The sequence below is a fragment of the Sinocyclocheilus anshuiensis genome, unplaced genomic scaffold (assembly GCF_001515605.1).
Source record: "Sinocyclocheilus anshuiensis isolate Anshui unplaced genomic scaffold, SAMN03320099.WGS_v1.1 scaffold1127, whole genome shotgun sequence".
NCBI classification, from domain to species: Eukaryota; Metazoa; Chordata; class Actinopteri; order Cypriniformes; family Cyprinidae; genus Sinocyclocheilus; species Sinocyclocheilus anshuiensis.
Window position 1 is genome coordinate 1,231,955 of NW_015546115.1, and position 25,089 is coordinate 1,257,043.

Sequence of the window (25,089 nt, forward strand, 5' to 3'; positions counted from 1 at the left end):
ATCTGAAAATCCCCCTACAAGCCACTTTTGTTCTTCTGTGCCACCTCTGTGGTACAAATTATTTTTTTTAATACTGATTTTATTTGATTGGTAACTTTATTCTTATTCTACTTGATTTTATTCTGTTGTTTTAATTAGAAATTTTAAAAAGCTTATAAATATAATTTTTTTTTTATTTGACATAAAAGATGACATACACAGTAAAAAATGACCGTGACTTTAACGGTAAAAGACTGTAAAAATGCTACAGTAAAAACCTGTTAAATGGTTAACGGTAAATTCCCCTACTATATACGGTGAAAAACTGTATTGGACATTACATGTATTGGACATTAATTTTACGGTAGTATACCGTTTTTGTAAGTGAAAAAGACAGTATAATTTACAGTGAATAACCGTAAATTGACATTCCCAGAATTCCCTGCATTACATTTAAAATTTGATGTTTTTTTTGTTGAAATAACTGTTTCTTCTTAGTTTTTTCTTATGAAGGGGGTCTGAATACTTTCCGTACCCACTGTATGTTAATGTTTAAAAGCTGCTTGCGATGGGCTTTGGTTCATCGTGTGACTTTCTCATCACCACCTGCCGTACCGGTGGTTATCAGTGTTTTACGAAGGTACAAAACAGATTTCAGTACTTCAATAGGTTGGCATATTAACATTATAACAGTTAATGAAATTACGGTATTTAACTGTAAATTTAAGTTCAAACCGTAAAATTTAAAATGTTGCTACCATATTTTTTACGGTAAAATTCCGGCAACCACAGCTGCCGTTTTTTTACCGTAAATTTTACGGATTTTTTTTTAGTGTACTTTTAATAAAGTTAAAACTAAATTCCCTGTAAATCACTTTGAGTCAAATATCATCTCGTAAAATCGGAAGCCTAATATTTGATCAGAATTTTTGATTATTGATTAGAAGGTGCTCCTGAAATTTTTGACTGTGCTCCTAAATTTTGTTTTATTTTAAAAGAAAAGTACGCGTAGGGCCCTGTTTAACCACTTTTTATTAATTTAAAAATTGAGAAATTCTCTCAAATTTAAATCTTTTACAAGAATTACAGCAAAAAACAGTTTGATGCAAGAATATATATTTTTATTAATATTTGAGAAATTGTATTAGAATATTACCAGTGTGAACTCCATTGACTTCAGTGGATTTAATTAAATTCCTTTGAACGCGTCTGCTCAAAGTGGTCTAAATTTCAGGTTCAAAACCTCATTACTCTGAAATGTTTAATGTAAATGTTAAGTGTAAGTGAAATGTTAAGTACTGTAATAGGTCTTTCATGATGCTACATATGCTGGGGTGTGAATTTGATAGGTGCTTGAAATGAAATAAATAGTGCTTTAAAAAGTCCTTGAATCTGGTGTTCATGAAAGAGTGGGAACCCTGCAAAATATCTTCCTTTGTGTTCCACTAAGGAAAGAAACTCATGTTTGAAACAACTCAAGGGAGACTGAATGATGACTCAATTTTCATATTTAGGTTGACTGTCCTTTAAATGCCAGTAAATCAGGGTAATAAAATCACTTGGGAACTTAGTAAAAATCAGAATGCATGACGGGAGTTACTGAGGAGAAGACAAAACCATGTCAAAACTACACCATGAGTCTTCCAGTCAACATTAATGAAGAGGATTGCAGCCAGTAAGACAACATTGGATATCCTGATAGCAGAGAACCGGCAGGGACACGTTGAGACAAGTTATTGACATCCAACACAAAATGACACAAAGTACATGATCCATAATTGGCAGGACATCTAGATTTTTTGCTGCCAACTGGCGTTGAATTAAATAGGGGAAATCTGGTTTGCGCAATGCAGGGAACATCCATAACCATCAAATAACCAAGCAAGAGCGCATGCAGGGTGGCTGTAGGTCTATAATAAGGAACAGGTCAGAAATCCAGGCCACGCTTTTGGGTTAGAATGGCCTGTGCAAAGCCCAGATCCAACACACGGAAAGGCTATCGTAGATGAACCTATAAAGCAGAGGTTGTGTTTGATGAGTTTGATACCGATGCCTTCTGAGATTAGGAAATGCTCTGGTATCCACCCAAACAGTCGCGCCACGGCTAAAAACTATATTGTATCTGTTTCCTTGAAGGAGAGTGAGGCACATCCTGAATGACATTAAAGTTGATGTCTCAAAAGCCAAAGTAAATAAAACACTAAATAAATTTTCTGAAGAAAACATGAGGGGCTCTGGTATGAAGGTATCCGAAACTTTCTGCCTACACGGTTTCTGAGGTATTCAGACTTTTAGTGTGGTTAATGTTAGGACAGCAACTAAAATAAGGTGACCTGTTGCATGAAGCCGGTTTCGGGTTTTACCCAGGCAAGTTTGCGTTTAGTTTGAGCAAACTCTCGAGTTTTAAGGCTTAAAAAGGTGGGTTGGTTTTGAGCAGGTTTCGCCTGCATTTTTGTATGTTTTTTTAAATGTTGTGGGTTACATATACTAATAATAATTAACAATAATTTAACAACAATAATAATAATGATATACAATTATCCAAAAAGCACACTATGACAAATAGTAAACAGTAACCATTGCAAATAGCGAACAAATCAAAACAATAATATATTACAAAATAATGATTTGACAAAATATGAGAACCTATATAAATGGCACTATGAATTAATATTAATTAAATATTACATATTTAAATATATATTTTATATTTAAAAAATAAAAAATTATAAATATACTTAAATATTTTTCTTAACATATGACATTTTTAAACAATTATTTTTGCAATTAATTTTCACACATTTTGTATATACTGTAATTACAACTTCAGATGCTATTTTATGTTTGTGCTTTTGGAGATGAATCTTTATCCCTAATTATGCCTAAGATTTCGCTTTTTAGGCTCATTCTGAGCAGAAAGTATGTGCATTCTGCAAACACTGCAAGTGTAAATGTTGAGGTGGATTTTTTTTATTTTATTCATTCGGAGATGAACATTAACTCACATGGATGAGTTAAGACATGTTTGTGCTTTACTGTCAAAAGTAAGACAGACAGCAGGCATCCCCAGGTCTCTTTTCTCATCTTCACCTTTCATCCGTGGTTATGATGGAAACATCTTCGAGCGGCAGTTGTTCTGTTGACACAGCTTTGTCCTTGTGTTTAATGGTTTCCCGCAGCAGATGTCAGCTGGCTGACACACATGAAGATCCATACGGCACGTTTAAGAGTCCAGTCTGTCATCTTTATGTTAACTGTTGCTTGGAAACAGCAGCGTTTTCTGTGCTGATGAAAAGCATTAGAGGAAGACAAATGACAGTTATGCAAGCGTTCAGTCATTAAAGGTGCCTCGAAATAAAACGACAAGATTAACTAGATTTACACAGGTGTTTCTTCTCAATGTTCTTGGCTGAAAAACATAATTTTACAGAAGCCATATTCAGCTTCTTTTAAAATAAAGAGATTAGTAAAACCACTTGAGATAAAGTGCTTTCATGAACATGTTTAACTGGCCACAAACAAGAAGTAAGAATAAATTCCTTTAACTTGTAAAACATGGAAGTGGTAAAATACTGAGAAATTGTGCAATAGGTGAACCGAGATGGAAGCCGGACGGTCACATGAAAAAGTACAGAGAGCTGTGGCCAGCATTAAATATCAAATCTGTTTTTAAGGAATTTAGGAGAGTGCAATTGAATATTTATCACAATTATGATTTTATTGCACTGACTGCAAAAACCACATTCACAAACCATGAAAGACATTTGGTGCAAATTCAGGAAGGTTATCAACCAAATGCTAATGATACACAGCAGCCTGGATAGCATCCAATGGTTTCACAAGAAAACTGATATGCATATAGAGAATGTGCTTGATACATCAGAGCTATCAGGTCCAGTGCATGACAAAAACACTGAAACAGCAGTCAGACAAACACTCGATAGTGTCTACAACAGCACACACACACATACCGCTTCCTTTAAAGGGGTCATAGAAGAAATATCAACTTGATGCAGACATACTGCACAATGTAGCTCTCAACACTTTTTGACGAATCTATCCAAATGTGTCCAAATGCTCATGTTTATATATGAAGAGTGCGTTTACATCGTCTTAAATGCGTCCAAATGCTCATGTTTATATATGAAGAGTGCGTTTACATCGTCTTAAATGCGTCCAAATGCTCATGTTTATATATGAAGAGTGCGTTTACATCGTCTTAAATGCGTCCAAATGCTCATGTTTATATATGAAGAGTGCGTTTACATCGTCTTAAAATAGCACGGAAATATTGCAGATGAATTTCCCCACTGAGAAAAAATAAGTAACAAATGCAAGATATGACCGCTTTAAAGGATTCACAAAATTATTCCTAGACATTCCAGATAGACGACTCTAAACAAATGAAAACACACTGGGCCGAATTCACAAAACATTCTTAAGAATATAATTCTTCTTAACTTAAGAAAAAAGTTTAGAATATTTTGTAAAAACTTCTTATGAATGTTATCTTTTTTCTTATTACAAACTTAAGAAGAAATACAATTCTTGAAAAAAAAAAAGAAGTTCTTTAAAGTAACGGTCAAAACGTCGAGTGCTGAACTCCGATCAAGCCTGTGGCAACAACAATATTGTATGCGCTTTTTCAGATAAGAATTTTTTAAAATAATTATTTGCACATTTATTTTAACACAATTACAAACTTCTTAGAATTTATCATTTGAATTTTCATAGTTTTCAAGAACTGCACATTTTTCAACATTTGACAAACGTAGAATTTATCTTAACTATTTTCATATTTTTTTTCAAGAATTGCTAATTTTTTCAACAATCTTGTCTTTGAATTTATCATTCGAATTTTTAGAATTCTTATGTACTTAGAATTTTCGTACATTTTTGTCAAGAATTGCAAATTTTTTCATGATTCTTATGAACTTAGAATGTATTATTATAATTTTTTTTAATTGTTTCAAGAATTGCACATTTTTTAACATTCTTATGTACTTCTTAGAACTTTTTTAATTTTTTTCAAGAATTGCACATTTTTCAACATTCCTACAAACTTCTTAGAATTTATAAGAAGTTTTGTAACTTTTTTCTTAAGATTGTTTGTGAATCCAGCCCACTGTCATATAGTTTGTGCATGTTTGTTACAATGATTAAATAAGCACCAAATCATAAGTGCTTAACCGTCTAATCTTATAAAATTCCTCTAAACATCAGTTTCATACATGCTAGACTAACGTGACAATAAAATCTGCAGATCTCACGGAAATCTCATGTGCTTTTTGTCTGACAGATGCAAATAACACTGCACAAGCCTTTACGTTAAATATTACTGAGTATGAATATGAGGATCACAGACCCCAGCGCTGTCCTCCACAACAAGACCATTCAGTACAAATGCACAGGTCACGCGACATCCACCTGTCCTAACATAACCAACATATGCAGACATATGAAACACTGAAGCTTTGGTGTACTGAACATTCATCAGACCGTCCCGCTGCAGCAGTGCATTCTGGGTATGAGCACGTTTGACTGGGGAAGTGCATTTTGAGACAAAGTCTCACTGAGAAAAAAATATTTAAACATTAAAACAAAATACCTAATTAAATGACTAATAATTCATAATAACATCATCTTAATTAATAGTTTTTTTTTAAATAATAAGAAATATTTGAAGTTGGCAGATACACAGACATGCAAGTCTGCATTCAACATCGACACGCTACATATGATCACTATATCTCTATACTGGAAAGCTATTTAGTAAAATAATAATAATTATAATAATAAAACATAAATATTTAAAAGGGGTGTTGTTTATCTTCATACAGTATGTGTCCTTTGTTTGTTTTTGGCTTTTTCTTTTTTAGAAAAATAAACCCTTTGATATCAAAATAACCAGTCAATAGTCTTTCGCTTTCCTACTGTGCATGATAAAAAGCAAACGGTCATATCAAACAGGCCTGTTAGTCATATGCTAATCGTGAGCTGTTTAAATGCTATCTTTTACTACTGGCCTGTAAAAGATACATGTGCAATTTCTGCAGCAAACCAAACAGAACAGCAAAAACAGTGACAAAGCACAATCTTCGGATGGGTTTTTGTCGTCAGGCGTTGTTTGGACAAACTGGTAGCATCTGCTGCTCAGACTGAAATTCTGTTTGGTGTTGCAATAATTACGCACTTTACTTTTAGCTAGGAGTAAAGCAATCATGTCCGTGAATATAATGTAGAAATCCTAGATGCCACAGAAAACAAACCAAATTTGATAAACCTAAATTTACAAACGTTCTACCATTCTGTACATTTAAATCCAACCCAACAATTCCTCTTAAAATCTTTTAGAAATAGAAACAGCCTCTGAAGAGGTTAACTCCGCACGTCAATGCCAGAGAATATTACAGAAGTGGCCACATGCACACTGCAGGAGTTAGGAAGTGACAAGTGCTGTTATTTGTGGGTGAATCACATGTGTATGAATCACGAAGCTTGACTTCAGAATGGAACACTAGCTCACTGCATACTGAAAACCGTAAAAAGTATACATTTTATACTGACAAATGTTTATAAACATAGCATGTGAAAAAGATTACAATGCTACATTTCTGTCAAATGACAGAGAGTGGCATCCATGATATTATATAAACAAAAACGTTGATTTAACAATATTGATTAAATGTAGTGTAAAATATCTTAAACTTCATCAACATTGACGATCCAAGTCCCTGGAATCAGTTGTTGTCCATTTTAGTATGGAGTCCAATCAAATAATTAATTAATAAATACATTTTTATTTTTTTGATTGTTTTTAAATAAAAATGCTTTTGATATTAAAATCATAATATCAATCAAGCATAGCACTGTGGGATACCGTAATGCATGCAGTGTGCTCTATATTATATTTTCAAAAAAATCATACCATTCACCATTTTTTGCTTGCAATAATATTAAGTCAGGAGGAGGATTCTGATTGGCTGTCAATATTACTTTTGAAACCAAAAATATTCATTTATACAAAAATAGGAAAATATCCTTTTGAAAGTGATTCCAAGCATGATATTGTGCTATTCTCATAAAATAACCATTCATTATATTTTTACTTAATGTTATGCTTTTGGATTTGTATATTTTGACAATGAATTGCAATAGAAACTTAATTATACAATTAAAATGTATGTAAAAAATGCCTTATGTGCAATTTAAATATTTATATATGACTCAGCTTTTGACTGTTGAATATGAATTAAATAGATGTAAATCATTCAATTCAATTTTAATTAAATTTTATTCAGTTCAATTAAAAAAAACAAAATTGGGGGCGTGGTTATGACTCTGGTCTAAGTGCACGTCTTGGTGTGAGCTCCTGGCGTTATTTGATTAAAATCCTGAATATCATCCGCTTTATTTACTGAACAAAAAAAAACAAAAAAACAAAATTGGGACCCCCTCAAAAATGAGATGGAAAATCTCAAGGGGCTATCCCTTTAATAAATTCAGTTCAATTGATTATTAAATAAACTTTCAGTGTTTCGACTAAATGAAAAACTAAAATTGGTATCATGCTTTGTGTAAATAATTCATTTTGGTGCATCACTAATAGTTATTATTTTGCGTGTGAATGGGCCTTTAGTTATTTTTGACATTCCACATTGTAATTAATTTCCAAGCTAAATGAAATATGACATGCATGCAGCTTTGAATATGACATGAAAATTTAGGTTGAATTTGAATGCAGTTGTCACTGTATTTAGCAGTGTGCATGTGGCCTAGCAGAACAGATGACAGCACTTAGTCAAGACAAAATGAGCGGAAAGTATCTGCGTTTGTGGCATTGTGATTCACAAACACTGCCGTGATACACTGTCACTGAATACGGCTGCTGAAACCATGTCATGAGCTGGGTTTCTGGGTTCACTGTAGCGTGATTTGACACATCACATTTGAGGAGATGCAAGAATAGCATCCTGCACACGATAAGCACTGGTGATACTTCACAAGGAGCATCTGACACTGGACCATATGAACTGCTGGTTACAGCACACACAAACCGCTTTACACACTCAAAGCAAATGTAGGGCGCATTCATTGATGCATTACGTATATTCATTTTGGAATATCCTGGTGTATACTGGCAGTGATCCCATAGGGAAGTTGAAACAATCAAAATTTTCCAAAATAACAGCGGAAACATCCTTCGTAGGACCATGTGGCTTTTCCAGTCTGGTAGCACAAGCTTGGGACAGAAGACATTGAGTGCAATACAGCCAGAGGAAGAGGACAAGCAAGCAGTTTTTTTTGCGGCGATTGAGATCATGAGGTCAAAAAAGGAGGTTGCACACCTGTGCTGCTATTGCTCGTGTTCTTTTATTGTCCCGCTGCGGTCCTGCTCCGTTTATGGCACTTCAAGACTTCACATCGTCCTGTTCTGGATCGGACTGCAGTTCAACGTCGGACAGGACGAGCTCCACTGGCATGATGAGTGAGGTGTCTGAATCTGCGCTCATGGATGGCTGGTGCTCACCTCAAACAACAAACAACATTCAGGACGTATGTGAGAACCAATGCTGTTTTAGCACCAAACCTGGTGAGAGGTGTTGTTTTTGAATCGGAATGAAAACGTTAACAAGATTCGTATGGAAGCTTGTTTCTGCCACTGAATAAGAGATAAAAATTACAATTACGCAATTGAAATGGTGCGATATAAATGAGCAATTCTGAGAAAAAAGTCTGAAATTGTGAGATATAAACTCAGAATTGCAAGATATGAACTTGCAATTTTGAGAAAAAGTCAGAATAACAGGTATAATCTCAGAATTGCGAGATACAGACACGTAATTGAGAAAGAAGCAGTGTCTGAATCATGAACGAACTGATTCTTTTCAATGAACCCGTTAAATCAGTTCGCAAATCGCACCAAACGATTCATTCACGAATTGGAATAATCCGATTGCAGCTGTTCTCGAGTCGACAACTCACTGATTCAAAAAGAGTCAGAATAACGAGGTATAATCTCAGAATTGCACGATACAAACACGTAATTGAGAAAGTCAGAATTGCAAGATATTAACTCTCAAGTTTGACAAAAAGTCAGAATTGCGAAATATAAACCCAGAATTGTGCTATGAACTTGCAATTTTGAGAAAAAAGTCAGAATTGCGAAATATAAACCCAGAATTGCGATATGAATTTGCTATTTTGAGAAAAAGTCAGAATAACGAGGTATAATCTCAGAATTGCGAGATACAAACACGTAATTGAGAAAGTCAGAATTGCCAGATATAAACTCATAATTGCGAGATATTAACTCGCAAGTTTGAGAAAAAGTCAGAATTGCGAAATATAAACCCAGAATTGCGATATGAAATATGAATTTGCTATTTTGAGAAAAAAGTAAGAATTGCAAGGTAAAAAGTCAATTTTGAGAAAAAGTCAGAATTGTGATATATAAACTCAGCTTTGCAAGATATAAACTCGCAATTTAAAAAAAAGTCAGAATACCGAGATATAAACTCAGAATTACGAGAAAAGAACACGTCATTTTGAGAAAAAGTCAAAATCACAAGATTTAAACTCAGAATTGCGAGATATGAACTCACAAGTTTGAGAAAAAAGTCAGAATTGCGAGATATAAACTCAGAATTACGATATGAACTCACAATTTTGCAAGATATGAACTCAGAATTACAAGAATTGAACATGCGAGTTCATATCTCACACATCTGAGTTAAAATCGTGCAATTCTGACTTTTTTTGTCAAAATTACGAGATTTAAACTCAGATGTGCTAGATATGAACTAGTGAGTTTGAGAAAAAAGTCAGAATTGTGAGATATAAACACAGAATTGCAAGATATAAACTCGTAATTTTGAGAAAAAAGTCAGAGTTACGTGACATAAATTCAGAATTGTGAGATATGAATGCATAATTGTGAGATAAAGTGTTGCGAAAAGAATTAAGAGTAAAGAATTGCGAATTATTAACCCAGAATTGCATATGAACGTGCAATTTTGAGAAAAAAAGTCAAAACTGCGAGATAAAAACTCAATTTTGAGAAAAAGTCAGAATTGCATGATTTAAACTCAGAATTGCAGGTCATAAAATTGCAATTTTGACAAAAAAGTCAGAATTAAAAGATAAAAACTCAGAATTGCCTTTTTACTGTTGTGCGATTAATGTTTTTCAGAGATTTCAAAGCTTCGGTTGAGGAAAAAATGGCTGGGAACAGTACACAAGATACATGGTGAGGTTTTATGGTGTTTTTTGTTCTGTCTGGAGTTTGACAGACTTATTTACAGTGAACGGCAGCAGACCGAGGAAACAAATCTAGTCTCAGAAGCTAACCAAAGGCCTGATATGGGCTACAGAAGCAGCACAGGATCAGAGAAGAGCTGCGATGGAGAACCAGGACAGGCTGTGCTTTTATTTGCTGCCGGTACCAAAAAATGACCTAAATATGTGAGAGCTGAAAGTAGATCACATACAAGATCACTGGAACAGACTAAAATAATCAAATCCACATTCAAGAGATGTGTAGGTCAATGTGAGAGAGGGCAATTTCACACTGGAACTACAATTCCTTTTATATTTGTTCTTTCTAAGCATTTCTTATACAGATCCTTGCATTATATGGAAAAATGTCTTTATTAGGATAATAATTCCATTTTGATGGATTCCTCTTTTGAGTTTCATTTTATACAGTAACCGAAAACCCCACTGAAATAAGAAAGTGAAGGTCCCACTTCACTAGAAGTGAATAAGAAGATTGTTCCCACTTCTTTGAAACAATGAATTTCTATACAACTGTAAGGACGTTTAAAATTCATTTTACACAGACTACACTCAGAAATAGCAATTCCACAACCTGAAAAATGTATATTCAATATTCAATATGAAAATGACCATTGATTGCATGAACTCCAGCCCTGGAAATCACCATTTTAAAATTTCCTACTGAAAATTCAGCTTTGCATAAAAAAAAAAAAATAATAATAATAAATAAATAAATAAATAAATAAATAAAGTACATATATTTAAATAGAAAAATTGAAAAATGATTAAAATTAAAATTATTTAAAAGTTATTTAAAATTGTAATAATATTACGCAATATGAATGCACAAAATTAATCAAATAAATGCAGCCTCGGTGAGAAAAGGGACTTCTTTCAAAAACTAATTAATATCTTACTGACTCCAAACATTTGCATGTCAGCATGATGGTTATTCAATATTCATATATTATTTAGATGTTACACATTACTTTTATTTTTCTTATTTTCATAAAATACCTTGAGAAAAACAAAACTTCTTTTCCCAACAAAAGGTTTAAGTCAAGAAAAGTTGTTTTCTTGATAATGCATAGACTTGTGTACTGCTGCGAGTCACATGACGGTTCATCCATACTCACTGCTGGCGATGTGACGGCTCTCTCCGACCTGCAGGAAGGCATCCATCTCGTGGTAAATGTGTGGCAGGCCTATTGTCCTGACAGCTGGGTCCAGGACCACCGAGCTTTCGCCCACTGAGACCTCACTAGCGCCTGTCACAGGGTTGGTGGGCGGCCCGCTGACGGACATCTCATAATCAGGAGGGATGTCATCAGAACAGTCTGTATTGGTCTGTTTGAACGGCAAATTACAGCGTTATTATGAGCAAAACACAAGGTTACATGCAAGTCTCGTGGATAGAGTAGCTTCTACTTTTACCGGGATGCCCAGGGCCTTAAGGATGTTCATTTTGCACATGGGACAGGTTCTGTGGTCCTGCAGCCAATGGTCCACACAATTCTTATGGAAGACATGACTGACAACAACAACACCATAGTGACATTAAACAGTCAGAGACACATTTTACACAAAAACACTGTGTCTAAACATTTTAATTAATTTTTTTATGCATTTTAACCACATTAATATGGACATTGTATTGGCTATTTTAGCAAATAAATTAAATAAATAAATAAAAAAACACAAAATAAATAAAAATGATACATTATTGGCTGAACAACAGATCAACCAGTTTTTAATGTCTTTAGATGCCTACAGACTGATAAGTGTTCATTTTTAACCAATTGATATTAAGCAGCAATGATTTTTAATTTGTACTTTTTGAGTCAATAATTAAATCATAGACAACAAAATAAAAAAAAGAAATAATTAAATACTACTTAATAATCTCTGGTGTGACGGTCAAAAAGTATGTTTTTTTTTTTTTTTGGAAATACAATTATTTAATTAAAGACCGATGCATTAAGACAAAGTGTCTGGAGTAGCTGTGCAACATTTCAACAATAGAAATGTGGCGTCTGGTGATCCCACAGATACTTCCAGTTTCAGCATTTTCATCGATTATAAATTAAGTGCTCTATTTTCATCCAGTGTAGACATAATGTAAGCAATGCTTCATACTGATGCTGCACTATTGGGAAAAACATTTAAAGTTTGACTTTCACAGATTAAAACTGATTGGCTTTAGAGGAAGAGCTCATTTAGTTCAATGGTCTTAGGTTGAACTTCAATACACGACAGCATCACTAACTTCACTAATGATGAATTACTTACAGTTTCAAGCCTTCTATTTCTCTGAGAATCAGAATTCGGCATTTCAAACTACTTTGCAGATGTCTTGCAATGTTTGTGTGAAATCTTACCGACATGGCAGTATCCTGACAACATCATTAGGTTTGTAGTCTTCAATACACACAGCGCAGTTATCAAAGCCCCACTCGGTTTCCTAGAAACAGCGGGTCGATAAATAATGCTGTGAGAAACCACACCTGGGCTGTATGTGTACACTTCCATGAGCTCTCCATTAGAGCTAAAGCAGCAGACAGGAACATACAGCCATAAAACACACCAGTCAGACTACAGATATCACACATTTCGATCGTTTATCTTCAAAAGTGACAATCCATTTTACACTTTCAAAAATCTGAGGTCAGAAATTAATACTTTTATCCAGCAAGGACACATTAAATCAAATGTGATGGTAAAGACATTTAGAATGTTACAAAATATTTCGATTTCAAATAAATGCTATTTTTAACTTTCTTTTCATTAAAGGATTCGAAAAAGTGCATCACAGTTTACACAAAAATATGAAGCAGCATGCTTTTTCATTAGAACTATGGCATTATTCCTTTGAGTGAATTGCTTAAAACATTTCACAAAACTCAAATACCAAGACATCTGCCAAAAAACACACAACGAACCGAACCTTGTCACCCTTCCTGATGGTCCGCACTTGTAACTTGCTTATGGCCTTTTTTGTAGCATCGCCCAATCGCCTCTGCAAAAGACAAGAAGCATGCTGCACTGAAATGTCGGATTTCTGATTTTTCTTTGCTGTCTTAATGCATGCTGTGTAAAATACAAGCGTGACTGTACTGCACCTGGTTGTGGTCGCGTGTGTTTGCGTAGCGGAAGCGCTGGATGTAGTAGAAGACCAGCCAGGCCAGAGAGATGATCATCAGGACGATGAAGGAGATGGAGACGAACACCACGGAGGTGCGGCTGACGTATTTCTGCAGGTTGCGCGTGCCGATGGTGATGTGCATGGTCACGGTTATGTTCTTCTCCAGCAGGGCCATGATCTCACGACCTTTGGGCTCGGGGATCATGATCGCCACCACATCGCCGGTACCTAAACCGATGATGACGGGTTCAATTCTCAAATAATTGACGCAGATGACATACTTCACCAGCAAACAGTCAGCGGTTCACTGTCATTCTGTGTCAAATCTAGCTAAGCTCTACTCTAGACTCTGCTCGAGTCGTTTGATCTCTAGAAATCTCTGGAAAAGCCTTCGCTTGCATTTCCTGAACAGATCTGCAAAGCTGATGTAACTAAATACAGAGAACAAACACACAGGCTGGTCACGTACCTTCCTTAAACTGATACCATTAACAAGACATACTTCATTTGGCTGGATTCTGCTTCACTGAGTCACAGAAAATGAAGAAACAGAATAAATGAATAAAATAAAACTCATCTTTTTTGTGTTATTAAGAGTATTTCCTAAAACTAATACTTAATATTACCACATTTTGCTATAAGTTTGATTGCATCATATAATAATTGCTGTTAATAGTGTTCAACATTGTTTAGTGTCTGTTTGATTACGTCTTTAATTGATTTTTCCGTACATTTCTGCCATATGTTTATTAACTGACAGTCACCACTAAGCTACCACGAAATATTGTAGAAACTTAATTTGCAACGATTTGTATCGTGAAAAGCGCTATACAAATAAACTTGAATTGAATTGAATTCATATTGAATAAAGTCTGATATTTTCAAGTGATATTATTTCAAGATGTTGTTTTAGTATTATTGAAGTATTTTTATATTTATAATATTATATTTATATCTTTTTTTAAATATTTATATTTTCAGTTAGTATTTATTTTATATCTTCAGTTTTCATTTTAATGTTAGTTTAAGGCTTTTATGTGTATTACATTCCTTTATTGTTTTAATTTCTGTTTTAGTTTTTGTCCCGTTAATACTTCAACTTCCTTTATTTCACTTAGTTGCCAAGAACACATTTAATTTTTTATTTTTAACTTTTTAAGTTTAAGTCTAACATTTATGTTTTATTTTATTTCAGCTTTATTTCAGTTAACAAAAATGATTTTTAATAATCAGGCTTCTTTAAAAAAACGTACAAAGAAACAAACTAACGAAAAACAGGTACAAATAGGAGACTTTTAACATATTTCAAAAACAGTCCTCCTGAAAAAAAGGAATGAATGAATAAATAAATAAAGAAATAAATAAAAATATAAATTTATTTACTCTTAATTTACTCTATTTGACAGACAGACACACTTTATTTATTTAATAATTCATGAATTGATTCATTAAATAAATAAAGTATGTCTGTCTGTCAAATAGAGTAATCAAAAAATGTATCAGACCCACATATAAAGTCAAAAAAATTGTAAAACTGCACTAGAATTTCATAATAGTTAATGTTTCAGTTGAACCTAATTTTACTGTAAGCTTTAAAAAACATTGTTTTGTTGTTGTTGTTGTTAGATATTTACTGGATTTTGCATTTAAACTATTTAGTGTGTTTTGCTCATTTCAAGAGGGGCAGTTTTCCATCACCTGATGTTTATCATTTGAAACGGAAGACTTCACACATCTCAGCTAAGCTCTGGGCTTCAGACATTCTGGACTCTGAACTTCCACTTCGCATCTGAGAAAGCCAGTCACTTCATCCTCAAAATCAGCACAAGCTGAACTGAGTTGTAATGCAGCCAGACGGTGCATTTGATTAAAGCATGATAAACATTAACATCTTACGTCTGAGCTGAAAAATTCAAGCACATTCAGATGGGATGAACTCTGACATACTTACAGTGAGTTTACCACAACAGCACCATTTCAGATCTCTGATTCCCACAGCAACAACAACACTGTAAAAGCCCAGGCCAATTTCTGGTCCCTCCTCGTGCACATTTCCATTACTCAATGTCAACAAAGAAACCAAAAATAAAATTATGAACAATGCACTTGACCAGTGCTGAGTACCACCAGCCCTCTCCATTTACAAACAAGGAACTGGCTGAGCTCAGGATTTGAGAGATGAATTACTGCGCTGCCGAGTTCAGGATACAGTGATTAATGTTAATGTTAACACTTTTTTGGAGCTTCATCAATAACAACATGACAGCAGCAGGTCAGCAGATCAAAACTATGCATGAACGTAGTCAGTTTCAGACTCTGACCCACTTCAACCCTTAAATGATAAACATTTGAACATTTTAGAGGCTAAATAGGGAGGTTAAATAGATAGTTCACCCAAAAATGAAAATTCTGTCATCATTTACTCACCCTCAAGTTGTTCCAATCTGTATGAGTTTCTCTCTTCCGTTGAGCACAAAAGAAGTTGATGGTACCCATTGACTTCCACAGTATTTCTTTCCCTACTATGAAAGTCAATGGGAACCAACAACTTCAAATTCTTCAAAATATCTTCTTTTGTGATCAGTAGAAGTTCATTCAGGTTTGGAACAACCTGAGGGCGAGTAAATAATTACAGACTTTTCATTTTTGGATGAACTATGCCCAAAAGGAGGTTTCTTCAACTACTTGGCATTAACACACCATCTTTATCTCTTTTAGTAGAACTTCCCTGTTGCAAATGTTGTTTCTGAGGTTTCCTAAGGATTTCTTCATGAACTGGTTGTCTAATAAACCCGGCATTGCATATTCCAAATATTGCTGGCTTTTTGAGTAAATGCTTTTGTTTTGTCATTTTTATTTATTTATTGCGAATATGTACAAAATGATTGAGTTGTAATGCAAGCATGCACTGTAAAAAATGACCATGAATTTAACGGTAAAAGACTGTAAATATGCTACAGTAAAAACCTGTTAAATGGTTAACGGTAAATTCCCCTACTATATACAGTGAAAAACTATATTGGACATTACATGTAATTTTACGGTATTATACCGTTTTTGGAAGTGAAAAAAATGTATGCATATTTATGTATAATTTACAGTACAGAATTCTCTGCGTTACATTTCAAATTTGATGTTTATTTGTTGAAATAACTATGTTTCTTAGTTTTTTCTGATCAGTTTTGTATATTTGGGTTGTGTGTAACACCTATTGTTCTTAAATGAATGTTTATTGCATTATTTCAGTTTCATGTGTGTTACCATGATGGTGTTTAGTGTTTGTGTGAATGACACTGTGCACCTTCTATATATGTTATTATTTAAAAGCTGCTTGTGATAAACCGTAAAACCTAAAATGTTGCTACCGTATTTTTTACTGTAAAATTCCGGCAACCACAGCTGCCGTTTTTTTACCGTAAATTTTACGGAATTTTTTTTACAGTGTAGCAATAAACAGAATAATTTCATTTTGAGAGAACTTTACTGCCTATTATCCAGCATTGCTTATTTCAAAGCTAAAATACAGTTTACAAGACTCATGTAGTGATGAATAAATGATGACAGAAAAATGTATGGGTGAACTGTCCCTGTAACATTGGAAAAAACACAGCAGCTTTAACCATCATATGCAGAATAATCTGTCTGGATAATGTCTGACTGCTAGCACTCAAAAACCACAAAGAATTAATGAAACGAAGGGACAAGAGACAAGAAAGCGGTGGGGAAGTGAGAGAGACAGAGAGAACAACAGGCACTCTTGATCAGACACAACAGCATGTCCTGACCATGAGTTCTGCAAATGCAAGAGAGATTCTTGTGGTTGAAATGGTTTGAGCAATATAACAACCCCCACTAATGTTACCAAACCGAAACACACACAGACAAGATCTTTGAGAAAGTTTAAAATTAATAGTTCACCCACAAATGCAAATTAACTGAAAATTCACTCACCCTCAGGGCATCCAAGATGTAGATGAGTTTGTTTCTTTGGAAAATGTAGCATTCCATCACTTGCTCACCAGTGGATGCTCTGCAGTGAATGGGTGCCGTCAGAATGAGAGTCCAAACAGCTGATAAAAACATCCCACTAATCCAGGAGTAATCCATAATAATGCTTCCTCCAGTGAAAAAGTCCATCCCCTGTTACTCTCTCACATCAAAATCCACCAAAATATTTGTTGAAAACCGTTTTAGCTTGTAAACAGTGACGATATTACTTTTTTAATGGAGAAAGCAATATTATGCATAGAGAACTCGTATTTTTCCGGAAGCAGTGATGGTCTGGAGTGGTCTCAATTACTTGTGGATTATTGTGATGTTTTTATCAGCTGTTTGGACTCTCATTCTGACGGCACCCATTCACTGCAGAGGATCCATTGGTTCCTGATGGAATGCTAACTTCCTCCAAATCTGTTCCCATGAAGAAACAAACTCATCTATATCTTTACTGTATTAATGAGTTTTTAATGTTTTTAATGTTTAATGAGTTTGGGGAGAACATGAGCTTGACTGTCATGATGATAACAACAACAACAATAATACACAAATGTCCCAAAAAAAGCCTCACTTTCTTTATACAAAATCTATTTTTCCTTATGATTTTGGGTTGCAGTGAGACCTGGACATGTTTTTGTGAAAATCGCTGAGAAAACACAAAACAAGCATGAAGTAACCTGTGACTGCAAACGCATTGAGTAATGATGTCGCAACTCAAGTAATAAACATAATCCTTAGTTGCTTCAGAGTTAGTCAAGACAACAATCTCAGAAAATATGTGTGTAGACCAATACATTTTGATTCTTGTAATATATGAATCATACAAGTATGAGATAGTGGAGTCAAGAGAAGTGTGGACAGTTGGGAAATGTTCGGAAAGTCTGTGCAGGAGGAAAGTGAGATGTTGGGAATGTCATTAACGTGCAATAATATGCCTTGTTTTTAGCATGATAGTTTTACTTTTTTATGCATTACAACAATATCATTTATTGTTGTGAAAACAATGTTAAAAAGCAATGCAATAAATAAATAAAGTAACCTTATTGTAAAGTATAACAACATTTTTTTGGTGTGAAATATAATGCAATATGAAAATATTGATCCAAAGATGCAAAGGAGGCTTGATACTTTGCAAAGTATGTAAATAGACCATGCAAATCTCAAGAGTTTAATGGGTTTTTTCACATCAGGATACAGTGCATCATAGATGTTAACTATTAATAGTGCAAACAAACTGGTCAAGCTTGAATCACACAACATGGATCATTGGCCATAATCACATGTTGGTGCATTGATGTGATATCTTTGTTATACATTAAAGGAATAGTTCATCCAAAAAGCAATTCGGTCATTATTTTATTCACCCAAATAACCATCAATAAAAGTTTCTTTATAGTTGACCCAAAAATGATAATTCTGTCATCATTTGCTCACCCTCAAGTTGTTCCAAACCTGTATGCATTTCCTTCTTCTGTTGAACACAAAAGGCAATGTTTTGAAGAATGCTGGTAACCAGTCAATGAAGAACTCACATTCTTCTAAATATCTTCTTTTGTGCTCAGCAGAAGAAAGAAATGCATACAGGCTTGGAACAACTTACTATACAGTGAAAGTGGGTTTATAAACTTGGGAATACAGTGCACAACTTTAATGGTCAATTAATGAGCAAATGCACAAGAAAAGCATCTCATCTTACCGTGATGTGGCATAGTAATGGTCTCATTGGAGTTGCTGGAGCCCACATTGAAAATGACCACAGCGGATGCATTGAGAGCAGCAGCATGTCTGATCTTCTCCCTGTAGGTGCAGTTTCCTATGGCTATCAGTGCTATCCATGGGATGCTGGGATGGGGAAGGGGGAATTTAGTGTTACTGTCACACACCTGTCTGTCCTGCAGAAGAGATGGCATAAAGACAAAGCCCCTGGCATCTCTTTTAGGTGAGTGCTCCCCATATCTGCCACACTCACTCTTATCTGTCTTTATTTCAGATGTGACTGGATCCAGGTAAGTGATGTTGACAAAGGCAGTGTACCATTCCTCCTTCTCTGCCACTGTGAAGTCCAGACACAGCAAATGCACGAAGCAAAACGACAGCAGCCATGTAGACAGGGCAAGACTCCGGCAGGCTTGGGTTAGGGACATTGCCATGTTTTCAGAGATGATGCCAAACTAACTGTTTTCACGCAGGGGAGCGTCTTTATCCAGCCTATTTTTCAGTATATGATTACGATCCTTGAATACGGCATCACTTGGCAACCCCACAACACAATTAAAGCGCAGTCAGACCGAAACATCTACCAGTCCATCACCGTCGTCCTTTAAAAGTGGCTTATAGATGCAGTCCACCACCATGACGTGTCACCCAGCAGCATTTGCGCTTGTTATGACGGTGTCGGATGCGAAGGTTGCCAGATATTGTAAAAGAAAATTGACTGTAGAGGAAAAAAATCTTTTGTTGAAGAATATCACAATATACAATGCTATATTAAGCAATAAGGGACTCAGAGAGCGTAATAAATAAGTAAATAAATAAATAAATCGGATTAATTGAAAGGAGAATGTTGGCGTGTGCACTGATCAGTGGAACTATGAACTACTACTACTACCACACACACACACACACACACATCACACAATATGCATCACTGGTCATAATCACATGTTGGTGCATTGATGTGATATCTTTGTTATACATTAAAGGAATAGTTCATCCAAAAAGCAATTCGGTCATTATTTTATTCACCCAAATAACCATCAATAAAAGTTTCTTTATAGTTGACCCAAAAATGATAATTCTGTCATCATTTGCTCACCCTCAAGTTGTTCCAAACCTGTATGCATTTCCTTCTTCTGTTGAACACAAAAGGCAATGTTTTGAAGAATGCTGGTAACCAGTCAATGAAGAACTCACATTCTTCTAAATATCTTCTTTTGTGCTCAGCAGAAGAAAGAAATGCATACAGGCTTGGAACAACTTACTATACAGTGCAAGTGGGTTTATAAACTTGGGAATACAGTGCACAACTTTAATGGTCAATTAATGAGCAAATGCACAAGAAAAGCATCTCATCTTACCGTGATGTGGCATAGTAATGGTCTCATTGGAGTTGCTGGAGCCCACATTGAAAATGACCACAGCGGATGCATTGAGAGCAGCAGCATGTCTGATCTTCTCCCTGTAGGTGCAGTTTCCTATGGCTATCAGTGCTATCCATGGGATGCTGGGATGGGGAAGGGGGAATTTAGTGTTACTGTCACACACCTGTCTGTCCTGCAGAAGAGATGGCATAAAGACAAAGCCCCTGGCATCTCTTTTAGGTGAGTGCTCCCCATATCTGCCACACTCACTCTTATCTGTCTTTATTTCAGATGTGACTGGATCCAGGTAAGTGATGTTGACAAAGGCAGTGTACCATTCCTCCTTCTCTGCCACTGTGAAGTCCAGACACAGCAAATGCACGAAGCAAAACGACAGCAGCCATGTAGACAGGGCAAGACTCCGGCAGGCTTGGGTTAGGGACATTGCCATGTTTTCAGAGATGATGCCAAACTAACTGTTTTCACGCAGGGGAGCGTCTTTATCCAGCCTATTTTTCAGTATATGATTACGATCCTTGAATACGGCATCACTTGGCAACCCCACAACACAATTAAAGCGCAGTCAGACCGAAACATCTACCAGTCCATCACCGTCGTCCTTTAAAAGTGGCTTATAGATGCAGTCCACCACCATGACGTGTCACCCAGCAGCATTTGCGCTTGTTATGACGGTGTCGGATGCGAAGGTTGCCAGATATTGTAAAAGAAAATTGACTGTAGAGGAAAAAAATCTTTTGTTGAAGAATATCACAATATACAATGCTATATTAAGCAATAAGGGACTCAGAGAGCGTAATAAATAAGTAAATAAATAAATAAATCGGATTAATTGAAAGGAGAATGTTGGCGTGTGCACTGATCAGTGGAACTATGAACTACTACTACTACCACACACACACACACACACACATATATAACGCTAAGCAAATAATGTAAAAAGATCGCACAATCTTTAGAAGTTTTGCAGTTGTTACAAGTTAGCATTTTTTTATACTCCTTTGATTTTATTACTACTATATTTATTACAATGTTTGAGTAGAATATATGCAATATTTGAATGATTCTTCCTTTAATTTATTACTTAGTTATCACATATCGAAAAGAGGCAACGTGAAAATTTAGTGAAGCGATTTGGTAGAATATCTGGCAACCGCTCCGTTACGGACAGCGCTGGACATGTGCGTTGCCTTCCTCTGTGATGGAGTGGGACTACATATCCTGTAATTATTTTAAATTAACATATATATGGGTATTAATATATATAGATATTTTAATACAATTTATCTGCATCAGATTATAATCCAAACAGTTCCACCACGCAAAAGACACCTGTTAGTAATGTTCATGGAACTGATAACAGCGTCAATTAAGTTTCCTTCCGGAACGATTTAGCGTTACGCACGCACCGGGATCAGCTGTGATCAACTGCCTGTTTTCTACGCGATTAAACCTTTGTTTCCTATGACAAACGTGGTCGATTATATGTTATTGAGCTGTGACTAAAACCAGACGTTTTCGTAAAAGTAACTGTTAAGTTGAGATGTTTATTAAAGTCATTAATGAGCTCATGTAAGTTCAGTGGGAATCAGCAGCGCGGAGTCACACTCTGTCAACAGGGCATCGCAATGTGTTTTATAGTGAATCGATAACATGTCACAGATTTGTGTTCTGTCTCTGTGATATTGGAGGTGGAAGATGTCTAAGAAAAAGACTGGCGCTCGTAAGAAGGCTGAGAACCGAAAGGAGCGAGAGAAACAGACTCGAGCCAATAAAGACGTTGTTGATGTGGCCAAACACCCATGCAATGCATCCATGGCAAGACTCATCTAAAGCGTTCATAGTGTACTGCATTGACAGATTACGATGTGTATATATATATATATATATATATTCCACAAGACACATTTTCAACATCATATAGCTACATCTGGATCTTCTGAAGGCAATGAAATGACCGAAAGCATGTGATCTTCTTGTCTTTTCTGTCTATTGTAACGGTGGCTGGGAGCTTCATTATAAATGTACTGTCCTGTTACCTAAATTATTTCTTAGATGTGACTTGTTTATTTTAAAAATACAAATCTTTGGTGAATCACTATAATTTGTTGAGTATTCTCATAATATTAGCATGTATTCCATGATTGGAATAGGTTATATGCATTTGCTAATTTTATCTTAAAATCTCAATGCTGTTACTTTCAGTCCTGTTACTCATATACTAATTTATCCTATACTTATATATAGTAACTGAGTAAAAGTAACAGGAGTGAGTAGTGTCATCAGATTTATTAATGTAAATATTAGGCTACATCCATATTTATCTAGAGAAATTTGAAAATGCATTTTTTTCTCAACATTTTGGCCTTCTATCCACACGGAGACAATGCTTTTGTCCAGAGAAAACCTGTGGTTGTTCCTGCATTGCTGTTTTATATTACATTCCTTCAAGTATGACAGAAAATGTACTTGAAATCTCAGCATGTCCAGTGAGTGCTGTCTGCCATCTACTATTACAATCTCTTCTAATCTGAATTTTGTGACATCTAAATTGAGACATTTTATTCAGTATAATAAAAATGACAAAAACGCAGTAGCACCAAAATGACACACAAAAACTTAAATTGTTTTATGTTCTTGCAGCCCGAACACACAAATTTGGCCGGCAGAGTGGTGCTGATGAAGATGATTATGGTGCGTCTGGATACAGCTCCTATTGGACAAATCAGGAATCTGGAGGGGGCTACAAAGACGAGGAGGATGACGACTTTGACGATGATTATGATGAAGAGGACGAAGATGAAGATGATGATGACGATGAGGAGGAGGAGGAAGACAACCCAGAGGTGGAGGACTCTCTATCAAATCTGAGTTTGGGAGCAAGTGGAAAGACCCAATAAAAATGCAATTTGTAGATGGGATTCAGAAATTCAGATATAGGTGTCATCTAATAACGTGTCAGATATTTGGCCTTTTACCTAAGGTTTTCTGCATTGCATTGATATGAATGTGTGCATAAATGTCTGACGTTGTCACCTTTTTGAATTTTAAATATATCTGAAGAAATGTTTTTAAAAGTCTGTTGTTTTTTTGTATTTATTTAATGGGATTTGTATGCCTCTTCAGATAACAATAATGCAAACCAGACCCAGCTTCTCAGCTTTTAGGATGCCTATGCACTAGATGCTGTTATTTATTTATTGATTTTATTGATTTTAAAGGAAACTGAACTACATTTTGCTACAATACACTCTGATTAGGCATCTATAGGGATAGGTCGATGGACTTAATGCATTCAGGGCTAATAGGTGTCAGTATTAAGTTAGTTAACTAACTGCTGCAGCTTCACACCAAATATGTTCCTTTCTTTAGGTCATCTCATACACATCCATATAACAGACATTCTTTTATTTGGACTCGCCGTATATTTTTGTTGATATATTGTCTGATAATTTTTGTAAAGCAGCTTCAGCATTGACTAAAATAAAATAAACGTAATTTTAAATTGTATTAATAGTAAATGGTAAACATCGCACGCAGCTGGTCACGTGACGTCAACATGGCTGAGGCCATGAGGGGGCGACCCGCTCTAAGCAAAATAAAACTGTTTTCCAAGTGCAGTTTCAAGACTGATTACTTGAGTCTTCATCTCATGTCGGTGCGCATCATGTTAATAATATTTCTCGTTCCTTTTTTTTCAACAAATGACTGAGTGCATATTTAGCAATTTACCTAGAGGACTTTGTTAGATGTCCTTAAATAACCTTATCTTAAGGTCCTATGTCAGTGGACTTCAAACCTCTGTTCCTGCTTTCATGAACTGGCTTCTTCGTGGATCCGAGATTACTGTGTGTTTAACACCCCAAACAAACATGTTGCCGAGTTACACAGAAGGAAGAGCACTGGCGCTGCGCTTGTAAGAGACGCATGTCAAAGTGAAAGAGCTCCATGGGCGGTGTGTGTGTGTGTCTTCACTAGCAGATTCACCAGTGCGCGCACGTAGGACGAGAGGAAGAAGCCTGCATTGTGCACTCATGGATTAATATCGCGCTGGAGCAATCAATAGGATTCTATATACCTCCATGATATACTTCAAGGACTTTTACATAACGAGAACATGTGAACTTCACGCAGTTGTCGCGGTTGGCCTACCAATGACCCTCTTCCTTGCCTTCATCGTAGGAGTGTGGAATAAGCCAACCAAGCTAAAATCAATGGTAGGAAACAAATACTCACTCACTGGACGTTTTGGCTCATTAATGTCACTGAACAAGGGCTAATAAACTTGTAATATGGTACTGATCAGTACTGGTTGATAGTGGCGCTCATGCACTACGCATTGTGAGTGACATGTCAAAATATTTATCTACAGTTAATATACCTGAACCATGTTGTAAATATATGTCGAAAAGCATGGTTGTTAAAAAACAGTTCAATTTCAACGTTGGGTAATACGAAGTTTTACCTTATTTTATTTATGATGTCCATAAATGGCACAAAATTTCATCTCAGCATAGGCGTAATTTGCGGGTGGGACTGGTGGGGCTTATCTAGCGGGGTTAAGTTAGTTTTGTTTTCGATATTCGTTACACATTC

At 35.5% G+C, this 25,089-nt stretch overlaps 3 protein-coding genes across 9 annotated transcripts; 1 reads left to right on the top strand and 2 right to left on the bottom strand.

Moving 5' to 3' along the window:
* Window positions 1–2,940: 2,940 nt before the first annotated feature.
* On the bottom strand, window positions 2,941–19,741 carry LOC107700883 (RING finger protein 150-like). 4 transcript variants are annotated; one of them, XR_001635588.1, is made up of 8 exons: window positions 19,092–19,741; window positions 13,377–13,627; window positions 13,202–13,273; window positions 12,636–12,718; window positions 11,692–11,788; window positions 11,394–11,604; window positions 8,328–8,509; window positions 2,941–3,264 (listed from the first exon to the last, which is right to left on the bottom strand). XR_001635588.1 is itself a non-coding variant. In XM_016502716.1 (7 exons), exons 1-7 carry the CDS (start codon window positions 19,543–19,545, stop codon window positions 3,225–3,227), a joined length of 1,203 nt encoding a protein of 400 aa, XP_016358202.1. In that variant the 5' UTR covers window positions 19,546–19,741; the 3' UTR covers window positions 2,941–3,224. The 4 variants fall into 4 exon arrangements, 3 of the variants coding, with proteins under 3 accessions (XP_016358202.1, XP_016358201.1, XP_016358200.1); XM_016502716.1 differs by lacking the exon at window positions 8,328–8,509 and having other exon boundaries at window positions 2,941–3,259; XM_016502715.1 differs by lacking the exon at window positions 8,328–8,509.
* Window positions 19,742–19,755: 14 nt separating this feature from the next.
* Window positions 19,756–21,122, bottom strand: LOC107700811 (RING finger protein 150-like). The gene is made up of 2 exons (XM_016502625.1): window positions 20,473–21,122; window positions 19,756–19,829 (listed from the first exon to the last, which is right to left on the bottom strand). Exons 1-2 carry the CDS (start codon window positions 20,924–20,926, stop codon window positions 19,756–19,758), a joined length of 528 nt encoding a protein of 175 aa, XP_016358111.1. The 5' UTR covers window positions 20,927–21,122.
* Window positions 21,123–21,638: 516 nt separating this feature from the next.
* Window positions 21,639–23,663, top strand: LOC107700827 (zinc finger protein 330-like). 4 transcript variants are annotated; one of them, XM_016502640.1, is made up of 3 exons: window positions 21,639–21,716; window positions 22,185–22,311; window positions 23,137–23,663. In XM_016502640.1, exons 1-3 carry the CDS (start codon window positions 21,673–21,675, stop codon window positions 23,362–23,364), a joined length of 399 nt encoding a protein of 132 aa, XP_016358126.1. In that variant the 5' UTR covers window positions 21,639–21,672; the 3' UTR covers window positions 23,365–23,663. The 4 variants fall into 4 exon arrangements, with proteins under 4 accessions (XP_016358126.1, XP_016358127.1, XP_016358128.1 ...); XM_016502641.1 differs by lacking the exon at window positions 22,185–22,311; XM_016502642.1 differs by lacking the exon at window positions 21,639–21,716 and having other exon boundaries at window positions 21,785–22,311.
* The last annotated feature ends 1,426 nt before the right edge of the window (window positions 23,664–25,089 follow it).